The sequence below is a fragment of the Tamandua tetradactyla genome, chromosome 16 (genome assembly GCF_023851605.1).
Source record: "Tamandua tetradactyla isolate mTamTet1 chromosome 16, mTamTet1.pri, whole genome shotgun sequence".
Taxonomy (NCBI): Eukaryota; Metazoa; Chordata; class Mammalia; order Pilosa; family Myrmecophagidae; genus Tamandua; species Tamandua tetradactyla.
In genome coordinates this window covers 81,822,376-81,848,425 of record NC_135342.1, presented here as the reverse complement: position 1 = coordinate 81,848,425, position 26,050 = coordinate 81,822,376, and the positions used below count along the sequence as shown (strand labels likewise).

At 48.1% G+C, this 26,050-nt stretch overlaps 1 protein-coding gene across 2 annotated transcripts in view; it reads left to right on the top strand.

The window, feature by feature from the left end:
- The window catches only part of ZCCHC14 (zinc finger CCHC-type containing 14), a 106,966-nt gene extending 81,202 nt beyond the window's left edge, over positions 1-25,764 (top strand). Inside the window, exons 4-13 of one of the 2 annotated variants that reach the window (XM_077133243.1) lie at positions 9,076-9,147; positions 11,658-11,767; positions 12,517-12,611; positions 12,695-12,749; positions 13,677-13,959; positions 15,566-15,657; positions 15,999-16,126; positions 17,115-17,255; positions 17,334-18,800; positions 21,993-25,764. In XM_077133243.1, the coding sequence (XP_076989358.1) occupies positions 9,076-9,147; positions 11,658-11,767; positions 12,517-12,611; positions 12,695-12,749; positions 13,677-13,959; positions 15,566-15,657; positions 15,999-16,126; positions 17,115-17,255; positions 17,334-18,800; positions 21,993-22,048 (2,499 nt within the window). In that variant the 3' untranslated portion in view covers positions 22,049-25,764. The remainder of the gene's footprint in view (positions 1-9,075; positions 9,148-11,657; positions 11,768-12,516; positions 12,612-12,694; positions 12,750-13,676; positions 13,960-15,565; positions 15,658-15,998; positions 16,127-17,114; positions 17,256-17,333; positions 18,801-21,992) is intronic. The other variant, XM_077133244.1, reaches the window with a different exon arrangement.
- The last annotated feature ends 286 nt before the right edge of the window (positions 25,765-26,050 follow it).

Genomic DNA, 26,050 nt, shown 5'->3' with positions numbered 1-26,050 from the left:
GTGATCATGTAATTGTGAAAACCTTGTGTCTGATGCTCCTTTTATACAGGGTATGGACAGATGAGTAAAAAGATAAGGATAGAAAATGAATAATAGGAGGGGATAAGGGGGAAAAATGGATCGATTGCATTACTCTAGTGGTCAGTGAGAGGGAGGAGTAAGGAGTGTGGGATATGTGGGTTTTTCTTTTTAATTCTTTTTATGGAGTGATGCATATGTTCTAAAAATGATTGTGGTGATAAATACACAACTATGCGATGATTTTGTGAGCCATTGATTGTATACTTTGGATGGACTGTGTATATGTAGAGATAACTCAGTAAAAATATTTTTAAAAAATAATAAGTAGAATAAACTAAAAAGGACCAAAGACTTGAATAGACTTTTCTCCAAAGAACATATAGAAATGGCCAGAAAGTACATAAACAGATGCTCAACATCATTAACCATTAAGGAAATGCAAATCAGAACCACAACAAGATACCATTTCATCCCCATTGCAATGGCTACTATTTAAAAAAATGGAAAACTACAAATGTTGGAGAGGATGTGGAGAAAGAGGAGCATTCGTTCATTGCTGGTGGGAATGTAAAAAGTGCAGCTGCTGTGGAAGACACTGGTTCCTCAGAAAGTTAAATTTAAAATTACCACATGACCTGCGATTTTACTTCAAAGTATATAATACATCCAAAAGAATATTGAACAGATTTTGCACACTGATGGCCTTAGTGACATTATTCACAGTTGCCAGAAGATGAAGGCGATCCTAGAGTCCATCAGGTGGGTGAATAAATAGAACGTGGTCTGTCCCCACCAGCGTGAAAAGGAATGAAATTCTGATGCATTTGCGTCCTTGAACTTGGAACTTGCGTCCCTCATGTTAAGGGAAATAAGCCAGATACAAAAAGACAAATATTGTATGATCTCGCTGATAAGAAAGAGAACAAGTAAATTCATGGATTCAGAAGCCAGGGGCAGGGATGGGGTAATGTTACTAGAATGAAAATTAAAATGTAATATATATCCATAGGACAGTTTACCACAAACAGTGAAGCCTAGAGTTAACTGTGGGTTGTAGTTAATCATACAGTTATAAAAATGCTCTTTCATCAGTTTCAGCAATTGTACCACACAAGGTGTTATTAAGAGGGTGGTATATGGAAAATCTATTTTACGCATGATTTTTCTGCAAATCTACAATTTCTCTAACACATTTTTTTTCCAAAAAGTTACTTGTCAAACCTTTCTTTTTGTATGCAGAACTCTGACTTAAACATATTAAATGAGTTGTCTTTATAATAAGTTGTACCTGCTATATGGAAAAAGCTACCATGCCACAACTGAAACAGCAGCTTTAAAGGAAGGTGCTGTACCCTTGAATGAAACATGAGAGTCGATTGTGAATGGTATAAGAAAACTCTGAGAAATAGTGAGTAAAAGCTTTGACTTTTTCATAGAGGAATAAATCACTTCTCTCAGGCCCCATCAATTTTTCAACCTTGTTCATCTGTAGTTTCAATTTTGTGTGTCATTGTTCTCCAGAACAAAATGAAAGGTTGCTCTTAGGAAGATGTGAATAGATTAATATAATACTACAGTATTCCAAATCTACTATAAACAGGAGATGAGATTTCCTCTTTTCCAAGGAGTTTGCTTTTTTTGCTGAAATTGTAATTGCTAGTTACTGAAAAAGTCAAATCAGTGTATTAGGAAGCAAATGTCCTGATTTTGCCAGCTTTTCTATTTATAGCTTTTTCACAGTCTCTGTTAAGAAACTGGAGTACCTAAAACTCATTTTTTAGTAATAATGAAAGGTTTTCTTTACTTATTACAAGTAAGACACAGAGGAAAAGAACATCAAAAGATTATCTAGGTAGCTTAATTGAACACCATAAGTACATGGGACCTTGAGTAGGACACCGGATTTTGTTGGTTTGTCCAGAGTGATGCCCCGATAAATCCCAGAATGATTTGATTAGAGAATAAAAAGTATTTGCAAAGTCCCCGTCGGGGACTGGTGAGAGTGGGGGGAAATTCAACTTACCTAAGTTGAATTCTTGATATTCTCACAAGCATTTGTGGACAACCAAAGTTATAGGCTGAGCCCCCCAGTCTTGGGGTTGTTCATATGAAACTTATCCCCACAAAGGATAGGTCAAGCCTACTTAAAATTAGGCCTAAGAGTCACCCCCAAGACAGCCTCTTTTGTTGCTCAGATGTGACCTCTCTCTCCAGCCAACACAACAAGCAAATGCACCACCCTCCCCCTGTCTGCGTGGGACATGACTCCCAGGGGTGTGGACCTTCCTGGCAACGTGAGACAGAAATCCTAGAATGAGCTGAGACTCAACATCAAGGGATTGAGAAAAACCCTAGAATGAGCTGAGATTTAGCATTAAGGGATTGAGAAAACCTTCTCGCCCAAAAGGGGGAAGAGTGAAATGAGACAAAGTGTCAATGTCTGAGAGATTCCAAACAGAGTCGAGAAGTTATCCTGGAGATTATTCTTATGCATTAAGTAGATATCACCTTGTTATTCAAGATGTAGTGGAGAGGCTGGAGAGAACTGCCTGAAAATGTAGAGCTGTGTTCCAGTAGCCATGTTTCTTGAGGATGACTGAATAATGACATAGCTTTCACAATGTGACTGTGATTGTGAAAACCTTGTGTCTGATGCTCCTTTTATCTACCTTGTCAACAGACGAGTAGAACATATGGAATAAAAATAAATAATAGGGGGAACAAATGTTAAAATAAATTTAGTTTGAAATGCTAGTGATCAATGAAAGGGAGGGGTAAGGGGTATGGTATGTATAAATTTTTTTTCTGTTTTCGTTTTATTTCTTTTTCTAAATAGATGCAAATGCTCCAAGAAATGATCATGATGATGAATATGCAGCTATGTGATGATATTGTGAATTGCTGATTATATATGTAGAACAGAATGATCAAAATAGGAATGTTTGCATTTGCATTGTGTTTTTTGGTATTTAAAAAATTAAAAAAAAAAAGATTATCTGGGGGGTGTGAGGGTAGTTCAGTGTTAGAGTTCTCACCTGCCATGCAAGAGACCTGGGTTCGCTTCTCAGTCCATGTACTTCCCAAACAAACAAAGAAACCAACAAAAACAGACAGACAAAAAATTCAACAAATGGTGCTGCAGTAAGGAGATACTCACATGGAAAAAGAATGAAATGTGACCCTGCCACACAGCATACAAAAAAAAAAGGAAGTAAAGAAAATATCTAACCTCTTGAACCATCTGTTAAGATTTTAAAGTTTTATCGACTTAAAAAGAATTAAAAACAGCCAGAGACCTGGGTTCGATCCCAGAGCCTGCCCATCCAAAAAAAAAAAAAAGAGAGAGAGTTATAAGCAGTACAAATGAAAAGCAACTCTTTCAGTTCTTCTTTAAAAATCTAGACATTACGTTTTAGTGTTGTATCTTTTCTTAAAAAGTTTTCATATCAGAGCAATCTTAACTGTTTTAAATATTTTATCACTATAAGCAAAGAATGAATCTTGGCAACTGTTTTTTTTCTTTGTTTCTTTTTTTTGTTATCATAAGTGTGCAGAGGTGAAAGGATCTAAGGCTGAGATCCTGGTGTGGCCACAAGTAGCAGGCAGGGTGGGTCTGCTGTCTCCCCGCTGTCCCCTGCGCTCCTCTGACTGGACCCGTGTGTGCTGTTGCTCTGAGCAGGCCGTCCAGAGCCCAGCGGTGGAGCTGGCTTTTATTACGTTCCTTTCTCTCCAGCTTTGTATTTGCCCTGGAGTTGATTGTCTCTTGTTTTCTCATTTGCCTGCTCAGTGACCACTTCGACCCCAGGCCTCTGCAGCCACCCCCCTTTCTCCTGTGTACCCGCTCAGAGCGCTCGCCACGGCGCCACCTCCGGCATCCCTGGGTCCCTTCCCAGGCACACAGCCCCTTTTTTTGCATCAAATCACATCTTTTTTTCCTGTATTTTTGTTCGTTTGTTTGTTTCCCTGGGTTTCTTATTTTAATGGAGTATTTAATCAAGTAGCTTCCTAGAACATATGGGAGGTATGTGTTTTGAGACTTTTCGGGTCTGGAAATATCTTTCCCCCCCCTGACATTTGAGTGATGCCACAACATGGGAGTCCAGGATGGACATTGCCTTCTCTTAGGATTCTGAGAGGCCTGTTTATTTATTGTTGTCTTCTGCCTTGCAGCCCTGCTGTTGAGGACTGTGCCTCTGTTTCGGTCCCTGAGCCTTGGTGACCTGTTTTGTAATGTCTAGAAGTTTGGGAGCTATTCTCTTAGTCCTAAATTTTCCACATTTCTCAGAAATATGCTTTAGTGTCGCTCTGTTTTCATACACTGTGGTGCTTTGAACTGAAGACTCATGTCCCTTAATTTGAGGACCTTTTCTTGAATTATGTGATTTCCTCTGCTCTGCTTTCCTCAATTTTCTTGTTTTGGAACTCCTGCCATATGGGTGTTGGGCCTCAAGACTGGTCATCTCATTTTCTTATTTTTTTTCTCTATTTTCTGTCCCTTTTAGTTTTTTGCTCTACTTTATGGAAGATTGCCTCATCTTCCAGCTCTTTAATTGAGTTTTTCACTTCTGCTATTGTATATTTAATTTTGAAGAAGTCTTGTTTTCTGACAGTTCTTTTTTTACAGCGTCCTATTCTTGGCTGCACCTTCGTTTCTTAGAGAAATGGTCCTGTCTTGAACATTAATGATCGCTCTTAGTTTGGTAAAGTTCTCTCTTCTGTGCTGGGTCTCTGCTTTCTCCTGGTCGCAGGCTCTGTGTGTGTGGTCTGGCTCCATGCTCGAGGCTCTCCTTGGAGGCCCCCTGAATGAGTCTGGGGTCCGGGGTGTGGCCCCAAGTGGTGGCAGGGCCTGTGCCTAGGCTTGCTAAAGGGCGTCTGCCTGTGCACTTTCCTTGGGTTACCCCTGTCACCAGTATCTATGGGTCTCCCCAGAAAAGCTTCTTGCAGTCTCCTCCGGAGGTGGCAGCCCTTCACCGTGTCAGCATCTGATCTAATGGGACCCCACAGCCATGGGGTCCTCAGCTCGGATGAGAGCCTCAGGGCAGACGTCCTGGTGGATCACAGTAGGACCCTGGGCCTTTGCCATGGGTGTGGGTCTCCTCTCCTGGCCTTAGGTGCTGCTCAGCCGCTCAGCCTCATTTGGGGTTTAGGTTTCTTAGAGGAAACTCTCCCAGCGTGCCTGTGCCTCCGGTGAGGCTTGAGAAGGTTCGTGGGTCCAGCAGCCCCTGGCCTGGAGGGAGACGCTGCCTGAGGGGCAGGTGCCTCCACCTGACAGCTTCCCCTGGTCCCAGTGCTCTCCCCGGGCGAGAACAGAGACTTTGAATGTGCCCCCTGCTTAGAGAACTTGCTGCTGGCCATGACTTCTCAGAGAAAAATAATTGTAAAAATGGCTTGTTTCTGGAGCTGTGCTGTCTAGATATGTTCATGTAGAGAGCTGTCAAGAGAAGGTTTGAACCTGCTTTAAACTTCAGTGGTTTGTCTCTGTCCTGGGACACGGTCTTAAAAGGTTTCACTGGTGATACATAATGACATACTTATGTCAAATGTCGAGATCGGTCCCCAGCCCAGCACCCCAAAAACAACAGCCTTTCAGCTGCAGAGCTGTGGCTTATGACAGTATTTTCTGTAGTTCTTAAGAATGGTAGCAAGTTTATATAAAAACTTAAAAAAACCCCGCTTACGTAAATTGTGGGCATGCTCTGTTCATTGCTTTAACTAACATGTGTCCGCTGGCTGGTGCAGATGTCCCTCCTTTCTGGGGCTTCTCAGAGCCTTGGGGTCAGATGTGCCGGGGCCCAGGTGGGTGGAAAGGGGATGGCAGGCATCCCAGAGCTCCTAGTGCAAACGCCTTGCAGACTGCCATGAAGGATCGAGGCTTTTTGTTCATTGGTCTTTAAAATTTCTACCCATTGAGGAAGGGTGGTTCTGTGGAGTGTGATGTGTAAAGTGTGCTTGAATGTCGCCGCAGTGCCGGATAGCCATGAGACCTCTGTGTGAGCGCTGTCAGGGTCTTTGCCTCTCGTCGTGATGACTGGACAAGCACTTGCAGGCCAGCCCTGCTTAGAGCATCTTTAGCGCTTGGTGTTTCTTGAAACAGACTTTAGGAAATGCTGCGTGAGCCGGGAGGAAACAGTGCAGAGAACAGAAGGAACCCTTGGGAGCAGAAGGCGCTCTGCAGGGCTGGGTGTGCTCTGTGGACGCTCCCCAGGCTGTCTTGTTCCCTCATGGGGCCAGAAGAGCATCTCAGATAAGAGGGGTTCGAGCATTAGGCAGGTTCCTAAGATGTGGGGGGCACTGGAAAGCGGCACTGGATGAGGGTGTGTGTGGCAGGTGTAGGTGGGGGCCTCAGGGGCGAGTCTCCTGAAGGCTCCTCCTCTCCAGCTGCTGCTGTTTGGGAAGGCATGGATTTTAGGGGAAACAATTTGGAACCCCCCTCCCCTCTCCCTTATCCCTTCCCCTCTTCCTCTCCCCTCTCCCTTCTCCTCAACTTTCCCTCTCTCTTCACCCTATACCTCTTTACTCTCCTTTTCCTTCCCTGGCCTTAGTTTTTCTCCCCCTTTTTTGCCCCTTCCCCCCTCTCTTTTCCCTCCCTCTCCTACCCCCCAACCCGCCCCCTTCGCTGTCCCTTCCCCTCCACTTGCCCTCTCTCTCTGAAGTGTGTGGTAGGGGAGGCACTGGGAGAGTGGAGCGGGGGAGAAAGCCAGGCCAAGGGCACCTTCCTGAGCTGGACTCCTGTACAGGTGCCTAGAGCTCCAGCCCACTGGGGACTCAGGAGGGGTCTCCAGGCATGATGGCTCACCGCTTCCTTTGTCCCTGTCATGGGGCCTCGCTTGGGAGCCAGTGCCAGCGACATGTTTGCAGAATGAGGAAGAGTAGGTGCCCTGGAGGGCAAGCTGCTTCGAAAAGGGTGTCAGGCCCTAGCTGAGTGTGACCCTGGGGGCCAGCTGTGTGCAGCCTATTTGGCTTTCATACGTGATTAAGATATGCTGAAAACCTGTCTAAATAAGGCTTTAATAGCTCTTTTGAGTAGTAATGAGTGAAAGCAAAGTATCATGCTGTTATTTACTAGGCACTTTTTCCATAGCACAACTTATAATGGATGCTGCCTTAGCTTCGACGAGCATCTGTGCAGGCCGGCTTCTCCTGAGTCCACGCCATGGCCCGTGGGCCCAACCCCCCCCCCTCCGTGTGGATGTCTCCCAGGGTGCAGGGTATGGGCTGGTGGGACAGGAGAGGGTGCTGATTCAGCCTCGGGCCGGGGGGGTGTTGCTGGAGTCCAGTCCTTGCCTTCTCCCTGCTCGGTGTTGAAAGGCCTCTCGGGAGCAGACAGCATGGAGCTCAGGCACACTTCTCAGGAGTACCTGCTGTTGGTGAAGGTGGAGTGTCTGTTCCACATGAGATGATCTGTTCAAGCTGTCCATTATTGCTGGGAAATTAGATTTCCTGTTTTATGTGGGTTAGGATGCATCATGAGGTATGGAAAAGGAAAGAGAAGAGACACAAGCTGTAATCAGGTTTTTAATCATAATGTGAGTTGTACAGTGGAAAGCCCGAGTTGTCAGCAGTGCTTTGGGTGAGACGTTGTCATGTCTAGGGGTAGCGCCACCTTTGCAGCTCAGGTTTTCTTATGTTTCGTGTGGGTAGCTGCTTATTAGCCACCACTGCTGCCACCACCACCTCCCCCAGATTCTTTTAGTGTTATTACAGAATATGAACACTTCAGGCAGGAAAACTGTTTAAATATCTCCATTTCAGGTGTAGATTTTGGGTGACAAAGTGTATGTGTATTTGCATTGTAGGTTAGTTCAAAGAATGCCAGTGCTTGCCTTCTCAGAAAACTCAGAGGTAAAGGACCTGGGGTCCCTTGCCTCATTTGGCTTGGATGTTACAGGAGCTGGATGGTGCGGCAGCTGCTGAGAGACAGAGGGATTAGACTGGATGTCGGCAGACAGGAGCTGGGGTGGCTAGGGAAATAAAAGACATACATTTTTTCAGTGATAGAGTGCTTGCCTTTCATGTGGGAGACCCGGGTTCGATTCCTGGACCACGCACCACCACCCCACCCCCAAAAAGACATGCATTTTATTGCCTTACTTAAAATCCTCCAGCTTCCCTGTGATTTTAGAGTTTAGCCCTTTGTGATCTGGCCTCCATCTGCCCTCACCTCAAGTAGACATCATCATGCCATGCCCTCTGTCCATCTTACTGATTAGACTCACTTCTTACTCTCCCTTCCATTCAGTCCGAGTTGTGTTCAGAACAGGTAGCTCCTCTAATGTGGGGAGCTCTCTCCCACCCGCCCTCCCTCACTCGTGTTGTGTGCGTTGAGCCCTGGGAGAAAACTGGGACAAAGATGGAGCCCCTTTCCCCCAGAGCGCTTACAGCCCATCTGGGGAGACAGTCATTTGAGAAGCAATGGAATAAATGACCAGCACAATAAGTGCTGAGAAAGGAAATCCAAGGCTATGGTCAGTCCTTGGCGTAGAGGCCATTTCGGACATACTGCTCTAGAGCTTCCCCTCCACCTCTTGGATCCTCCTCCTGCAGCAGGTTTTCTCTGCTGTGCTGAGTCCTGACCTTCCTGTCCTCACCTAGACTGACTCGCCCTCTCCCCAGGTCTGTTGGTTCCTGAGGGCGTGTCTCCAGCACATGCCGCTTGAGCGAATAGCTGGTTTCTGGTGACTTCTTGATTCTGCATCCAAAGTCAGGTTAAGAGGAGGAAGTTTCCTTAAGGATGATGTATGCTGGTATACACAAGCAGTTTTAGTTGTCACCCATTTTCTAGAATTTTTGAGGAGCAAGCTTTAGGCTTCGTGCTTGAGTAATTTGGTGATACTTGAATCATTGCACAAAAGGAGAGGTTAAGCTTTCATGAGCTGGGCTTTTGTTCTTTTTGTAACTAGTCAGGGGCGTGGACTCGCCTTGTTCCCAAGGAGCACGTGGAGGGGCCTACCCAGCGCTTACTGGGCCGGGGCCAGCGGCTAACGCCTGGCCTGTGTGCTGAAAGTCAGGATGTGGCACCTGTTTCTAAGGTCTCTTTGTTTGTTTGTTTTTAAGGTCTTGTGGTCTGACTCTTCAGTAACATCAGTAACCAGATCTTCCTCTGAAGTGACTGAATTTATTTCAAAGGTAAGGTGACCTGAGGGCTTACAGTAACGAAGAGAGCCCTGTTCCCAGCGGTTAATGATACTGTAGAGTAGTGTCTGTGGGCTGCTGCCCTCACCAGCACGGTGCAGGGACAGTTAACTCGTGCCCCTTGACCGTGTGGTCCAGGGCTCCTCCTCGGAGAGAGTGGCAGTCAACACACACACTCCATGCCACGGAGCTTACTGCTTCTGGCAGCTGGATGAGATGTGGCACAAAGATGTCATGTGCACAGGTAGCTTCTTTTTAAAGATAGCAGTCAGTCCCAAAGTTCCCTCAGGAAGGGCTAGGGATGAGGGGGTCCCAGGGCTGAGCACAGTGGTTCTGTCGTCTCAGTGGTTAGAGATGTCACCTAGTCCCACCTCTATTAATTTCACTACTGGGCTTTTCCCTCTCCTTTCTCAGGTGATTCTAAAAACATCGTTTGAACAAAAAACACCATCCTTTAAACATACATGTTTAAAGCCCATTATCCTCTGCCTTCGTGGTGAACTGCTGTCTTAAACCAAAACATGCATCTTAGTAATCACCTTTATTTTACGGAATAGCATATCTAAAGTGTCTCCGAAGTGAGTCTTGCATTCCCATGATGAAATCAAGGCTGCAGTCCCTCTAGGCGAACATTCACGTGGTGGTTGGCAGGAGATTGGTTTTGATCGTGCTCATCTCTTCGGGCGCTCGGGCATTGCAGGTTGCTGTAAGGCTGCTCCTTCCATGGTCGCTCATGCGGACCCGTGGGCTCACTTGCTCCCTAGAGCACTCAGGACCCTGCCCGTGTCCTGTCCTTGGTGCCCGTTTCTTGTTCTGTGAGAAAGCGTTTCTCTGGATCCACTCGTGCTGGCTGGAACTTTGTCTGGGCGTTTATGAGGCAGATGTTTATCCTGCTTGGGGTTCTCTGGCCTTCCTGGGTGTCTGGTTTGTTGTCTTTTGTTAATTTTGAAAAAATCCTGTCTATATCTCTGAATATTTCTTCTCCTACAGGGATTCCAGTGCGTGTACCTTAAGCCTTTGATCTTGTTCACACAGCCTCTTGGCTGCTTGTTTTGTTTTTCTTACTCGTTTGCTCTGTGCATCACTTGGCTCATTTCCTCTGTCCCCTCCGTGGGTTCTGGGCTGCGCTTACCTCCTGTCTGCCGGTCAGACCCTTGACCCCGGGGACTGCAGGAAGGCTGTTCTCCCTGGTCCTGTTCCATCCTCAGCTTTCCATGTCCTCCTGGGCCTGTGGCACAGAGGGCTCTCTCCTCTCTCCATATCCTCCACGGGGTGGACTGCTGTGGCCGTGGCGCTAGGCCTGTGGTGGGGAGGGAGGGATGGTCCCCTCAGCCCGAGGTAGGGTCTGTGCGCTTGGGTTCAGGGATGGAGCTTCTTCCATGCTCCTGCCCTGCCTGGCAGCAGCCAGCCCCTGTTCCACACTGGTGCAGAGTTCTGGGCCCAAGAGGGTCTCTAGCCCCTCTTCCAGAACCAGAGGGTTCTTGTATCCACACCTTGCTCAGAAGCAGTGGCTCTTTGCCTTTGGTCTGCTCTGCCGCTCCGCCAGGAAGCATCTCTTGCCCTTCCTAGTGACATCAGGCTTTTGCCTTGGATGAGAGAAGGGTGCAGGGAAAGGCACAGTGCCCTGCGCCTGGCCCCCGGGTGCAGCTGAGGACCATTTGCATGTCTGCATCCCTGCTGCCCTGTCCCGGTCTCCTGCCTGTGAAACAGCTTTGGAATGAGGGCACACGCCCTGGTGTCTCGGACTCCTGGCTGGCTGGCTGGCATTCTAGCCCACACTCGGCTGTAAGGCTGTGCTCCATCCTTGCCAACCTCCTCTCATCCACTTAAGGGGCAGCTGCCTCTCCTTCCATGTTCTGCCAGGGGTGAGACCATTCACGTGTCCTATCCCTCTTGGAAGGACTTGGTTGAAATTCAGGTCACTTGGTGGCCTCACACCCTGAGCTCTCTGGTGGACTCAGGAGAGCTTTAATTTGTAGACCAGCTTTCCTCCAGTATTAGGGTGGGCATGACTTCTTTTGCAGCTCTTGCGTCCTGAGCAAATGCAGACCTAGAGTAGCTGATGGAAATGGTCTGTGACATCCCATCAAAAGTCATGGCCATCTAATATCTGTGGAGCCTCCTCCAGTTGAGGAGTCCACGAGGTCAAGTGAAGGGATGCTACGCTGCATGGTAGTGCTCTGTATATTTAAAGCTGTAGGTGCTAGTTACTTGAAAAGCAGGAATAATTCTCACCTACCATGCAGGAGACCCAGGTTTGATTCCCAGCCCATGCACTCCCCAAAAAACTAAGCAAGCAAGCAAGCAAGCAAACAAACAAATACAAATTCAACAGTGGTGCTTCAGTAATGGGATACTTATGTGGAAAAAGAATGAAATGTGACCCTCACCATACAGCATACAAAAAAAAGCAGGAATACTTTATTTACCTCAGTGTTTGATCCAACATTTGTTTCCTGATTTTATCATTTGACACAATTACTCTGCTTTTTCATCTGTTACAGTTATCTCAGCTGTATCCTGAAGAAAATTTGGAGAAATTCATTCCTTGCTTAGCTGGCCCAGATCCATTCTATGTGGAGCGAAACCACCTGGACCTGGAAGCGGACCTTAGGTAACTCTGGAGGGCTGCCTTGGGGCGGCAGGCAGGCCCAGAAATGCAGTGCCCTGGGCATACGAGCAGCTGCGGCACCACGCTGTCCAGTTGGTCTGCCCCATTGGTCCGCATCTGTGCCTTGCCCCTAGTTCATCAGTTAGGGACAGTTTGAAGGATCTGAATAACCGAGGGATATGAGTAAAGAAAGCTCAAAGTATATGCCGCCATATAATGTAATTTTAACTGTCTCGTGAAATAACACCTGATTGCTGTTTCTGTTCTGCAGTTGAAAATTGAGACTGTTTGTTGGAAAATAAAACGGGGGCTCAATAAAATATCTCACAGGGACAGTTTCTCTGGATACTGTTTCATGCCGTGGCGCACACTGAAAAGCAGTAATGTTGGCCTCAGGTTTCTGTGACCATGCTAGGAGGGCAGTCCGCTGCCTGGCCCCCCACCACAGGGCTGTAGGCGCGGCCCCTGTAGGTGCCCTGTAGGTTGCTCAGACGCTGTCCTTCACAGCCCATCAGTGGCCCTTTAAGTACTTGATTAGAACGATGTCCAGCAGAACGGACACAAGCTCTGGGAAGCAGTAGGAGTAGTAACAAGAATCACATTAAAGCAGCAAACGTAGTAACTTCGCAAGGCATTTCTGTCTCTTTTTAATCTAAGTATTTTGTCTTAATTGAAAGTTATATTTTCCATAGCAGTTAGTTTTTTGTAATACCCTTTTAATGCTAATAAATACTATTTCATTTGATTTTTAGGTATTTGGCTTCGTTACCTTCTCACATATTAAAAAATGACCACGTTAAGAAATTTTTCAGCACTTCATCTCCCACCCAACAGCTTCAAAGTCCAAGTGAGTTTGCAAAGTGTGATGAAGAAAAAATAAATGTTTGTATTTTCTGTAAATGCTCATGTTTATCTATTTTTTATTTATAGGTCCTGGCAACCCCTCCCTTTCTAAAGTAGGTACCGTGATGGGCATGTCTGGAAGGTGAGAAATCTGCTACTTAACCACTCGATTTCAAAAAAAGATTCTACAAAGTTTACTTTGCTATGATATACAGCCCTTGAATTATGTGCAAATAACTGTTCCTAGAGTTAAATTGTTCTTGATCTGTCGTAGTCTTGAGTAATTGCGATGGGAGAATTGCTTAGGGATAATTCGATTCATGGTTTCCCCGAGAATGTTCTCTGAACCACAGGGATTAGAATTCCCGGGGAGGCTCCTTCCAAGTGCACCTGCCCGGGCTCTGCCGAGACCTTGTAAAGCTCCCCCCGCCCCCACCCTGTGGTTGTGGTTGCATAGGGGCTTTAGAGACAGGCGCACACACCCGCAGAGTGAGTCCGTGGTCATGGGGCGAGCCCTTGGAAGTGCTTCCACACTCCCCTCAGCCCCAGTAGACCAGTGTGGGTTTAGAACTTAAGGTGGAGGCAAGGTCAGAGAGGAAATGGTGTGTGGGGGTGGGTGTGTATGTATTTTTTAAATGAAAAAATTTCTTCACGTTTATTTAAAAATTTTTAATTTGAATATTAAATTGAATAGTATAATTTACAATGATCAACATCCTGTGATTTGGAAGTAACAGAAAGAAAGTGGACAGCTTAGGCACCAGCCTGGTGGCAACAGGGACTTGCACACTTACGCGCATGCTGCACTCGTACACACCTGTGTACACACGCACACACTTGCAGTGTGCGTGCACTCAGATACTCGTCGCACACAGACAGGGCTGCGTACAGTTTAACTGGTGGTGGCTCTGGTGGGGGTGGACGGTGTTGGGAACAGTGATCTTTCCAGAGTTACAGGCTGACTTAATGTCTCAGGCTGGGGTCTGGGAGGTCAAGGCCAAGGTGGCCTGTTGGGAGCAGGGCCACACTGCACTGGCTGCCGTGCTCCTGCTGCCCGTTGTCCTTACAGGCCCGTGTGTGGAGTGGCCGGCATCCCGTCCTCCCAGAGCAGCACTCAACACCATCTCCCGCACACGGCCGGTGCGGCCACCGCCTTGCCCCACTGCTCCCACTCGGCAGGGACAGGCTCACCACTGGCCTTCCGGACTCAGATGGACACTTCGCCCGCCATCCTCATGTCTTCCAGCTTGCAGGCACCGCAGACCCAGGAACAAAACGGGATTTTAGATTGGCTTAGGAAACTGCGCTTACACAAGTATTACCCCGTCTTCAAACAGCTCACAATGGAGAAGGTATGTTTGCTAAGCAAGCAACAGAGAGTCTTGATACTGTTTTCTCAGGTAGCATTGCTCCTCCCACCTTATTCCTAGAGGAATTGGATTGGGATCCCAAAATCTGTACGCGAGAGAAGAAATAAAGGAAGGAAAAGCAGGGAGGCCTAGTATTAGCAGGTACACGTATAAGCCCTAAGTCCTTCCCTCCTTCTGGGGGTAGTGTGGATTTGAGTTTGAAAGCTACCTGCATCTAATGCACAAATTGAAAAGAGTTTTATATTAACTCATGAAACAAACAGTTTCTCTGATACTTTGAGTCTTTACAAACTCCTTGCTTGCCACAGGACAGGAAGGATACTCCTCCAGCAGCCCTGGGAGAAACAGCAGTGCTGAGGAAGGATGCCCAGTTCCCCACTGCTGTCTGCAGATGTCCTTCCAAGTGGGGCAAGGGCTCAAGCTTGCTTCAGTGGGGCCGATTTTCCAAGGGGCCAAACATGGTGGTCTGGGGGGGCCTGGCTTGGGTTAAGGGTCATATACTTAGCAGAATGGATGGATTTTATATCTTTCAAGCAATCCTACATAGAAATAACTTTTTTCCAATAGGGAGCTTTGATGAGCATATTTTCATTGTTGAGAAATTCTGAAATTTCTTAAGTCTTGATATCACTGATAATCGTGAAGTTATATCAGAACTGCCTGTTCTTTGGTATTTTAACTCCTTGCTCCCTCTGCTGGGTAAAATGATTTTGTGGCTTTTAATCTGGTAGAAATTTCATTTGTTCAAAATCTACAGTTGAAGCCTGAAATCAAGCTTTTAGTACATTTATTTTTAAATGTAGTATGTTCATGTCCCTTGTGCTTAGGGGTCATGAATCCTAACAGAGAGTTTCACTCCCTGTGGTGATGACCCGTTTAAAGTGTTCCAATCTGAAGGCAGGAGTCGGAACGGCTGGAGTCACCAGCCGTGGCCGGAACGCCGTGAAGCCTAGAGCTCCGTTTGGCGCCAGCCTGTGGTCATTGAGCCATTCATTTGGATGCCATCCACTTTCTTGGGTCACTTGCTACCTGAGAACATTGCTGTCAGCTCTGAAATGATGGTGATTTTGAGGAGAAGACAGCTTAAGGGGGGAGCCCTCCCAGTCTGTGAGACACACACCCATGGAGAAGCTCTTGGGGAGCCCAGGTGCCGGTGCAGCAGTCCTGCATAGGGAGCGTGCTGGGTCAGTCGTTCGTGGGAGCTGTGCACTCGTCACCTGCCCCTCTGTGGCCATGGAATCCGCCGTGCCAGGCATTTCCCCTGTCATGGGCGCCTCGTGCACGCCTCCTGTGATTCAGCTTCAGGTGTGGTGAGCACACATCCCCATCACTAGGGTCCTGGGGTGCCCTCAGCCACGCGACTAGACACCCCAAGAGCCCACGGTCCGCTCTTCAGGCTCAGAGCTGTCAACTCAGGTTATTTATTCACAAGTAAATGTTTCAGAATTGTCAGTTCTTCTGTCGCAGTCTGGTTGATCTGTGTATTAGCCAAGGTGTGGAATCAATGTGTTAGGTTCCATTTCAAGGTCTTTGCTTTCAGTGCCCTGATTTATCTCAGTAATTTTATAATTTGTTTCTTTTATGGTAGTTTTTGAGCCTTACGGAAGAAGATCTAAATAAATTTGAATCCCTCACTATGGGAGCAAAGAGGAAACTTAAGACTCAACTGGAGCTGGAAAAGTACGTATGAAAGTGGTTTTGAAATTTATATTCATTTTAGTTTCTAATTTGCAGAATGCAGCACTAAGACATAATTTTGTTAAGTATCAGGGATTGGATTTTTTTTTTTTAATGCTTATGCTTATTCAGACCTTAGTTAATACTTTTAAAACTGTATAAACATCTTTGGTTTGATAGGAAAGGTCATTTATAGACACTTTGACAAAAACCACAATTTCCGCCCCTGAGATTATTTTGATGGAAATTGCCTTTGCCTGGTACTAAGCAGAATTCATGAACCACGACAAGGTTCTAAGCAGAGACTCTGCCCCTCTCTTGTCTCATGCTCTCTTCTCTCCTAGGGAGAAGTCCGAGAAACGGTGCCTGAACCCCCCAGCCCCGTCTTCGATCCCTGGCACTGGGGTGGCCCGCGTGCCCCCTACCAGCCACGTGGGGCCTCTGCAGGCCGTGCGCGGCAGCCACACTGCAGGTGGGTGGGGGATGGCGCAGGTGCCCCCTTGTCAGATATTTACTGTTAGAATCTGCAGGCCTTGACCTGTTTATTAGCAGTATAATCTTTATGACAATTAATTAGACCTTATGCCACACCCATTGCCATTTATCTTTTTAAAAGCTTTATACCTGTTTTTCATTGTGTCAGCTTTTATGGTCTCTACCAGCAGAAAGTGGAGGGGGCAGTTTAGGTAGAAGCCTGAGAATGGAGACTTGCATAAAAGTCTATTTGCAGAAGTTTGTTTGCCTAAAAGGCTCAGACCCAGAAACTCCTGTGGGGGTCGGGGAGGGGAGCGTAGGAAGTGAACAGAGGAGTCGACATTCTCCCCCGAGATGGGACGGGGCTCCTGTTTCTGGCAGGCCACCTTGGGTTCCCCATGATGCCTACCCATTGGGGGTGGCCAGTTCTCCACCAAGTGTCATGCTCTCGGTGACTTGTAGTAATTTTCCCGTTGCTTCACAGAATGGATAGGTTCCTTTTTTACATTGGAAGTACCAGAGTCACAGTAATTCAGGAAAAAATGTCAGAATATATTTTAAGTATATGTGACTAAAAAGATCTTGTGTCACTAGGCCTCATAAAAGTGAGGTGTGTGCCTCAGTGTTTGTGGGTGGCTCATTCAGCAGCGGTCCCTTTCAAGGCACTGACAAGGCAGTCTTGCTTAATCCTCTTCTCATCCCAGACTTTAGAGCTGGAGGCAGAACAGCAGGCAGCCTTCGGCTCCGTGGGGAGTGCCAGGATCCCTGAGCTTGGGGCTGAGCTCTGCCCCTCACCTGCATAGCCAGAGACCTGGGGCCCTTCACCTGGGCACCGTCTGTCCGTGGGAAGGTCATAGCTGTCTAGGAAGGGCTTAGCCCAGCTGTGGCCGTGTCGAGTGCACAGGAGATGCTGGGCAAGGCAGCTTCTGTGGGCGTCTCGGTGGCCAGTGGCCACCTCTGGAGGATCGCCTGCCCTGTCTCTCCAGAGCTGCGGGTGGAAGTGGAGCAGCCGCCTCAGCAGATGCCCCGGGAAGGCAGCTCCTCAGAGTCGTCGAGCTCCTCCTCCAGCCCGATGGGGGTGCAGGCCCGGGAAGAGAGCTCGGATAGCGCCGAGGAGAACGACAGACGTAAGCAGCCGCACGTCCACTGCTGCCCCCTGGCCCTGCCAGGTCAAGCTGTGCTGACCGCTCTGTCTCCAACCCTAGGTGTGGAGATGCTCTCGCGTGCTGCCGCCGAGAAGGAGAAGCCCGTGGTGTTGCTGACCCACTTTACCTCCAGTTCTGCGCGGCCCACGGCCCAGGTCCTGCCCGTGCAGAACGAGGCGGGCTCCACCCCGCCCGGCCACCACCCCCCACCGCCCCAGGTGGCAGCTGCGGCGTCACACGTCCTACCAATTCGGATGCTGAACTCAGCACACAAGTCGGACAGAGGAAACACAGACGTGAAGCTTCTCTCGTCTTCTATGCACTCGCTTTTGTCTCTGGAAGAGAGGAATAAGGTTTCTGGACCAAGAAACAGCATCAAAGTGGACAAGAGCTTTGGGAGCCCCAGGGTGGACGTGCTGCCGACACCTGCCGCCCACCAGCCCTTGCAGGTCCTCTCTGGAGTCCCCGAGAGCAGCTCTGTGTCACCCACTGTTTCCTTTGGTCCACGGGCCAAAGCCGTCCATGCTGCCGCGCTGGACAGAGTGATGAAAGCCAGCCCGCAGCCTGCGCTTGCCGGGGACTCCAGCTCGGCGGCCGCCGGCACGGCCAGCACTGTCTTCCACGTGGCCCGCCCACCCATCAAACTGCTCGTCTCTTCATCAGTTCCTGCTGATTCTGCCATTTCCGGGCAAACTTCCTGTTCTAACAATGTGCAAATCAGCGTACCCCCTGCAATAATCAATCCCCGGACTGCTCTGTACACAGCCAACACCAAAGTTGCCTTCTCTGCGGTGAGCAGTGTGCCGGTGGGCCCCGTGCAGGGCAGCTTCTGCGTCAGCAGCAGCTCTGTCTCTTCCAGCAGCCACCCGTCCACATCGCTGGCCAGCCTGGCCAATGTGACCAGCTGCCCGGCCCCCAGTTCCAGCCCCACACTCTCCTCTGTCCCCGAGAACACTTTCTACAGCAGCAGTGGCGGCAGCAGCAGCTCCACAGGAAACGTTCCTGCTTCCAGCCAGAACCACCACCACCACCATCACCATCAGCAGCCTCCAGCGCCCCAGCAGCCAGCACCACCCCCGCCTGGCTGCATTGTCTGCACTTCCTGCGGCTGCAGCGGGAGCTGTGGCTCCAGCGGCCTGACCGTCAGCTACGCCAGCTACTTCCAGCACCCGTTCTCAGGGCCGTCCGTCTTCACCTTCCCCTTCCTGCCCTTCAGCCCCATGTGCAGCAGCGGCTACGTCGGCCCCCAGCAGTACGGCGGCGGCACCGCCTTCCCGCTCGTCCACGCTCCCTACAGCAGCAGCCTGGCCGCGGACTCGGTCCTCAGTGGCCCGTCCACATTCGCAGTCCCACCCATGCAGAGCTTCATGGCGGGCGCCGCGGGGGTTTACCAGGCCCAGGGGCTGGTGGGCAGCGGCAGTGGCTCTGGCCACAAGAAGAGCGGGAATCTCTCCTGCTACAACTGTGGGGCCGCTGGCCACCGCGCTCAGGACTGCAAGCAGCCGCCCATGGACTTCAACCGGCCAGGTGAGCGCCCGTGGGCCTCGCGCCGCTTGGCCTTGTGGGTTCTCCAGGAATAGTGAGCCTTCCTCCCTGGGAAGGAAGCAGGGTTTGCAGGCCCTTGGAGGAAACCTGGGGACAGTGATGCTGGGCTCTGCAGCCCAGAAAGGCTGCCCTCGGCCCGCAGCCACCTGGGTCTGGACTTGGCCTGTGACCCCCCTAGACCCAGCTGTTGCACGGCCTGGGGCCTGGGGAAGTCGTCAGTGGGAGATGCAGCCCTGGCCAGTGTGGCCTGGAAGGTCACACACGACAAGATGCTCTTTCCTGTCCCCTCACCCCTACCCTCTGGCGCCTGCCGTGGCGGTCTGTCTCTCTGTGGCGCACAGGCCCTGCCTCCTGTGCTGCAGGCGTCCTCCTCCCTTGGGCTGGCCCTCTCTCTCACCCTTCTCCAGGCAGATGGGAACATGCGTCTAATGGACTCTTTTTAACAGTTTTTTTTTTCTGTTTTGTTGTTGTTGTATAGTATAATACATACACAAAGCGAAGAAAGAAAAAGCAATGGTTTTCACAGCACTCTTCACTAAGTAGTTATAGGACAGATCCCAGAGTCTATCATAGGCTGCCCTACCATCATTTCAGATTTTTTCTTCTAGCTGCTCCAGGATGTAGGAGGCTAGAGGGAGTATATTTATATTTTTTACCATCACAGTAGTTTTTTTCCTTTTGTGTGAAATGTAATATATATTCAAAAAAGCAATACATTTAAAAGTACAGCAAGACAATTAGTTGTAGAACAGATTTCAGAGTTTGGTATGGGTTACAATTCCATGATTTTAGGTTTTTATTTCTAGCTGTTCTAAGATATCGGAGACTAAAAGAAACATCAGTCCAATTATTCAGCAGTCATATTTGTTTGTTTAAACCCTACCTTCTATGTATGACCCACCATCACCTTTGATCTTTCTGTCCCATTCTTTAGGGGTATTTGGTCTATGGCCATCTAACTTTTTCATGTTGGAAGGGACTGTCACTAATATGCGGTAGGGAGATGGAACTGTCTGATGTTCTGGAGAGGCTGGGTTTCACGACTTACCTGGTCCAGGGACCCATCTGGAGGTTGTAGGTTTCTGGAAAGTTACCCTAGTGCATGGAACCTTTGTAGAATCCTCTACATTGCCCTAGGTGTTCTTTAGGATTGGCTGGAATGGTTTTGGTTGGGGTTGGCAAGTTATGATAGGTAGCAAGGTCTAACTGAAGTTGGCGTAAGAGTGACCTCCAGAATAGCCTCTCAACTCTATTTGAACTCTCTAAGCCACTGATACCTTATTTGTTGTACTTCTTTCCCCCCTTTTGGTCAGGCTGAAATTGTTGATCCCACGGTGCCAGGGCCAGACTCATCCCTGGAAGTCATGTCCCACGCTGCCAGGGAGACTTTCATCCCTGGATGTCATGACTCACATAGGGAGGAGGGCAACGATTTCACTTGCAGAGTTCGGCTTAGAGAGAGAGGCCACATCTGAGCAAGAAAAGAGGTCCTCTGGAAGTAACTCTTAGGCATACCTATAGGTAGGCTAAGCTTCTCTGCTACCTATATAAGCTTCACAAGAGTAGGCCTCAAGATCAAGGGCTTCGCTTATTGATAGGAAATAGGAAATCTAAAGCTCCCCTTAACTCTTGTCCCTCCCCCCATTATGTACCCCTGCTTGTTGCTGTGGTAGTGCTGATGTTTTCCTGTTAAACATAGCCTGTAGCATGCAATAGCAGTTTTCTCCTGTACCCTGGACTTAAGTACTCTTTGTACACGAATCATATCTTTGTAGTAGTCCTTGCAAGAACTTATTTATTAGTGTGAATCAGTGGGACACATAGGTCTATACAACCCCTTTCAATCTTGTTTATCTTCAGTATGGTAATGTTACTTATAGTCCCATTGGAGAACTGCTTTCAATTCTATCTATTCCCTTACATTTGAGTTCAACCTCATTCGCTAACTATTCACCTATCTCTAGCTTCTATTTATCTCTGAGTCCCCTATATTCTGTTTTATAAGCCTCTGATTTTACCTTTACTGTGATCATAAAAGTAGAGTCATACAGTATCTGTCCTTTTGTGTCTTTCACTCAGCATTATGTCTTCAAGGCTCATCATCGTGTCAGGTGCTTCAGGATGTCATTTGTCTTAACTGCCATATAATATTCCATCATATAGCTCATATACCACATTTTGTTAATCCACTTATCTGTTGATGGGCATTTGGGTTGTTTTTGTGGATGCTGCTGCTGTGAACATCAGTGTGCAAATGTCTGTGTTGTTGCCTTCAGCTGTTCTGGATATATACTGAGTAGTGGTATTGCCGGGTCATAGGACAACTCAATATTTCGTTTCCTAAGGAACCGCCAAACCATCTCCCCTAGTGGCTGCACCATCGTATGTTCCCACCGGCAGTGCATAAGTGTCCCAGTTTCTCCACATCCTCCCCAACGTTTGTAGTTTCCTGTTTGTTTGGTAGCAGCCATTCTTCTAGGGGTGAGGTGGCATCTCGTTGTCTTGGTCATAGCAGGCTGTGCTTATTCTTGCTCTTACTCCATGGGAGTCGGGAAAGTTGGTCGCAGTCAGTGGCTCTTCACTGTGCAACCCGGAAAAGTCATGGGGGTTCCCGTAGACTTCAGATCCCTAACCTTTGGGGGCTGTTCCAGCCCTATCCCTCCAGCCCCCTGTGTGTCATGACCCCCTGGAGAGCTGGTTCAGCAAGCAGCTGCCCTGAGGGCTCTGACAAGGGAGCTCTGGACACTGGGGGGTAGCTGTGGCCTGAGGCGTAGGGCGGTTCTGGGCCTTGCCTCCCCCTCTGTAGACGGGGCACCCCTAGAAGCAGTGTGGGTGTGAGCAGCAGCCCCAGCTCCAGTCAGGGGTGAGGAGGGCGCAGTGTGCAGACCCCCAGCTGCCGAGTCGGAATGCCAGAAAAAAAAGGCTTTTAAATAAAGAAACACATTGGGAGCTTTTTAGCCATTTCACCCCTTGTCTGACTTTGTAAACTTGTGGAATAAGGTCCAGATGTTTCTGCTGGGGCAGGGGAGTTGGGGGGTTGGGGGGGAGTCTAGACCACCAACGCACAGTCCATCCTGATCTCCGAGTCTGGGCTTCACTTGGGACAGACGAGTCAGTTTTCTCTGGTCATTTACAGGGATTCAAATTTGATCTCTTTTTCCCTCCTCTCTCTAGGCACTTTTAGGTTGAAATATGCCCCTCCAGCAGAAAGTCTGGACTCTACAGATTGAGATTTTTCTCTGGCCACAGAACATTATTAAGCCATGGAGAAGAGACCTGAGGAAAATCAAATTCAAAACTGAGAAGTCTAGTTACTGTTGAGCTTAATATTTTTAATCCAAAGGTGCTTTACTTTACTAGACTGAATAGATCTAGCTTAGGAGTGCATCAAACTCAGTTTTATTGCCAAAACCCTAGTTGGACTTGATGTCAGGACGCACCTCGTGGCCGCTCGGTGGCAGTGGGCCCCCAGCCCTCACCCTCGGCTGCAAGGTGAAGCTTCCCGCCCGAGAGCGTGGCCGCCTCGACCCTCCGGGCCTGCAGGCCTCCAGGCAGCTACGTGGGGCCCAGCTGAGAGCCGAAGGCGATGTTTTCTGGGTGGAGCTCCCCAGTCGGACTCTTGACACCCCTGGGTGAGTTAAATCGTCGTCTTTTCCCCCTAAAGTGATGAGGCACTGAATCTCTGGGATTTTTCTGGATTGCACTACAGAAGAATGTAAAAGGATGCAGGCCTCTGCAGTTCTGGGAGACACGTCTCCGTTGAAACCATTCGGTCCGGAGGTTCCCGCAGCCCACACGTCAGTAGTGGGCACCAGCAGGCCCGCGACCCGCTGCCACAGAGATGCCAGTTTAGGACTCCTTCCCTCCCTGACACATGTGTAGCCGTTTCAGGTTCTTAGTTGTTTTTTTTCCAAGAATAAATTTAAAGCATTACACAGAAATAGTTTACTCACAACAACTTCATTCTAAGGGTCCAAGTCCCAGAGAAGCCCTCGCGGTCCTGGCTCCAAGGGGCCTCCCAGCCCTGGGCCTGCTGCCGGCGCCACGCGCGTGGACTCTTCCAGCACCCGAGACCCGGGCCCGCTGCTCTCGGGAGCCGCACACCATTGGCAAAGTGCAAGTTGTGACACGGACTCGCACCTCCAGGCTCACTGCTAAAGGATTCACACTTGAGACAGACATTCAGTAATAATCCTGTAATTGAGGAGCAAAAATTTAAAAACTTTTCCTCTCCACTGCTTTTGTACTAGACTGTGTATTACTAGCTAGTTCCGTTAAAACTGCCTGGAAAACTTCAGTAGAAAGTGGTAAGACTGTGGAAGAAAGCACCACGGACAAAATAGAACTCACATGTTTGTAGAAGTCTAGTTTTATTAAGGTAGGAAATGGCAGTCCTCGCGAGAGGTCGCAAAATTTCAGCCCGTTGGAATGAAAGCTTTTTGGTCTGAAATTTAGGGACTTAAATCTTCAAGGTTAAAGGGAATTTTCTGCTCAAGTGCTAAAAGCCTTCAATATTAAAATATTGATTGGTAAGGTTTTGCCAGGGATTTCCAGTAGAATAAATAAGAAACAAATCACAATACTCAGACTGCTCTTAAAATGGGACAATCAACCTCATGCAGAATTGGTGTGAATCAAAAGAATATACCCTTGAATTTGAAGCCCTGTGACATGAGGCTTCAGATTTTGAGATCAGTTTCCTGGCTTCATGGAAACTAAAGCAGTAAGTTATGACATTTTTTATGAAAGGCGTTTAGTAGAGTTGTTTAGAGTTTTATTTTACTAGAGTTTTATTTCTATGCAATCCAGACTCGACAGGCCGCCTTGTTCTGGCCCTGTTCCAGTGCACGGTATTATACTCAGTTTTGCAGTAACGGTGATGCTTTACAACAGCTGTTTTGGGGAAAGTTACATTGATCTCTTAAAAAGTTGCAACAACTGCAAAATGTCAAAATAATGAGAACTGACCCAGCTTTGCCTTACAGAGCACTAGACTGGCACCTGGCGTGGTCTTGTCAAGGAGCACAGGAGAGTTCACTGATGTTTACCGTTTAATATCCCCGAAGGCCGTTACAGTGGCCTGGATATGTGCTGAAAGCCAAACTTTCGAATTCTTTTGTTTTTTAAAACAAAGAAATATTTTAAATAAATCCTATTTCAACACAGTGACATTGTTGGAAACTGTCTCATCACAAAAGAAAAAAGCATATTAAGTTTCTTGTTCCAGTGGTCAGTGTTGGGGGGCCTAAGTATCTGTTGTTCCCCTTGGGTAAATATTAGATGTTAACCTTAAACACAACAAAATAGTTAAACGTTCTGCATTGAGGTGACTAGGTTTAGACAGTGTTTGGCGGCCCCAGCCATGCCAGGCATACTTGTTCTTGGACAGGGCTGTGCGTAGCCCATACCCGGGTGGTGAGACCCGGCGGTGAGACCCTGGTCGTGGTGCAGGGGGAGGCCGCCTCCTAGAGGGAGACCGCCTGCCAGCAGTGGGAGTGCCGGTGCATTTCTCTCCAGAAGCAACCAAAGTTGCACAGCCTAGATGAGCATCTTAGGTTTCAGCACAGACGTCCTGGCCAGTGAGCTGATCCCCAGGTCCCCAGGCCCTGCCCGCTGGTCACGATTCCCAGGCTGGCTATTATCTCCAAGAATGGGAGAAGTAGAACGTACAGATCAGTAGAATAAATTGTTGGGGTAAAACAAATATTTAATCTTTTGTTTTTTTAAGCAAAACTCAAATTTTCTACCTTATTTTCTATTGAATATATAATGGAGAGAAGTGGGACATTTGAACATTTTGAAACCAGTAATTGCTGAAGAGCACTGAGGAAATGGAAGTAGCACTTACAGTGAAAGTAATAAAGACAGAAACTTCTCAAAAGCATGGATGTGATTGGTTTGGAAAAAGTCAGCTTTACCTAGAGTTTCTGAAGGGTTAGCGCAGGCGGCTTGCTCACGAGGTAGGTCGTAGTTCAGGATTTAACTCACTTCTTAGTGCGCTGGGTCAGCTCCCACTGCAGCTGCGGCGCCCTGGCCCTGCCCGCAACCCGCGCCCCGCGCCCTGCACTGCGGCCCCTGCACGCTCGCTGCGGACGGCGGGTGAGCCTTGCCGTGGGAGCTGGGCCACCCTCCCGCCCCCTGTCATTTTCGGGCCTCTCGTCCCTCTCCAGTGGGTGTTACTTCAGGCCTCGCTGACCTCACACACTGACAGCTGATGGTGTTACCTGGCGAGTGTCAGGGAAGCGTGTCCCCGCCCATCTACCCACTCATCAGAGACCGGTCCTGCGGGAGCCCGGGGTCGGCCTCGTCCCCACCGTGCAGGGGGCGCCCAGACGAGTCTGGTGATAGTGAACTCAGTGGGTTCTGAAGAGGCTGACCAGTCACAGGTCCACGGGTCTGAGTGACAGTGGGCACCTGTGAGCCACCTTGCAATATTCTCGACAACCACATGCTGTGCTGCTGGAGGCCAGAGGTCAGCGTTCCTGTCACACTGTTAACTGAGGGGGGCAGAGGCCACCCGCCCCCAGCCGCAGCTCTGCGAGCTGTGGTTCACCCTCGTGTCTCTCAAGAGAACACGTGAAGTTCTACACGCACAAAAAGGATAAGGCTTTGGTACTGCACCTGAAAACAAACCTTGTGTACTCGAGAATCTTCACAGCTTCTATTGGACATATTTTCTTTTTAGGAATGAAGGAAAACTCCCATTTTTGAGCCATTCTTTTATGTCAATTCTACAAAATTGCATGTACCTTTATAAATATTTTTAAAAGATATAGTTTTGTAAATATTTAATATTCTGCTAATTTGATTTTGAATTGTAAATGTCAAGTATTCTGTTTTTGGGGTTTTTATGTTTTATTATACTTTGTTAAAAAGGAAAAAAATTGTACATTTTTAGAATGTTTTTATGGGTAAATTTAATGTACTGAAAATAAAAATTTAAAAAAAGTCCTAGCATTTCATTTTTTAGGTTTTTGTCTCATAGAATCTGAGACACATATTTTTCAAATAAATCTCAGTTCTTGGTCTCCAAAGTAGGGATCTAATCCTTTCCACCTTCTTCCCAGATTTGCAAAAGGGACACCTGGTCTCTCTCCGTTCATTTTCCATCAGGTTCCTGTTTTGCTTTTTTTTTTAATGCCCATGGTAAGAACGTCCATGTCAATTCTTGATTTGAAAATAAAGATGTCCCAGCTCTAGGCCCCTCAGAATCAAGGTTGACAGTCACTTTG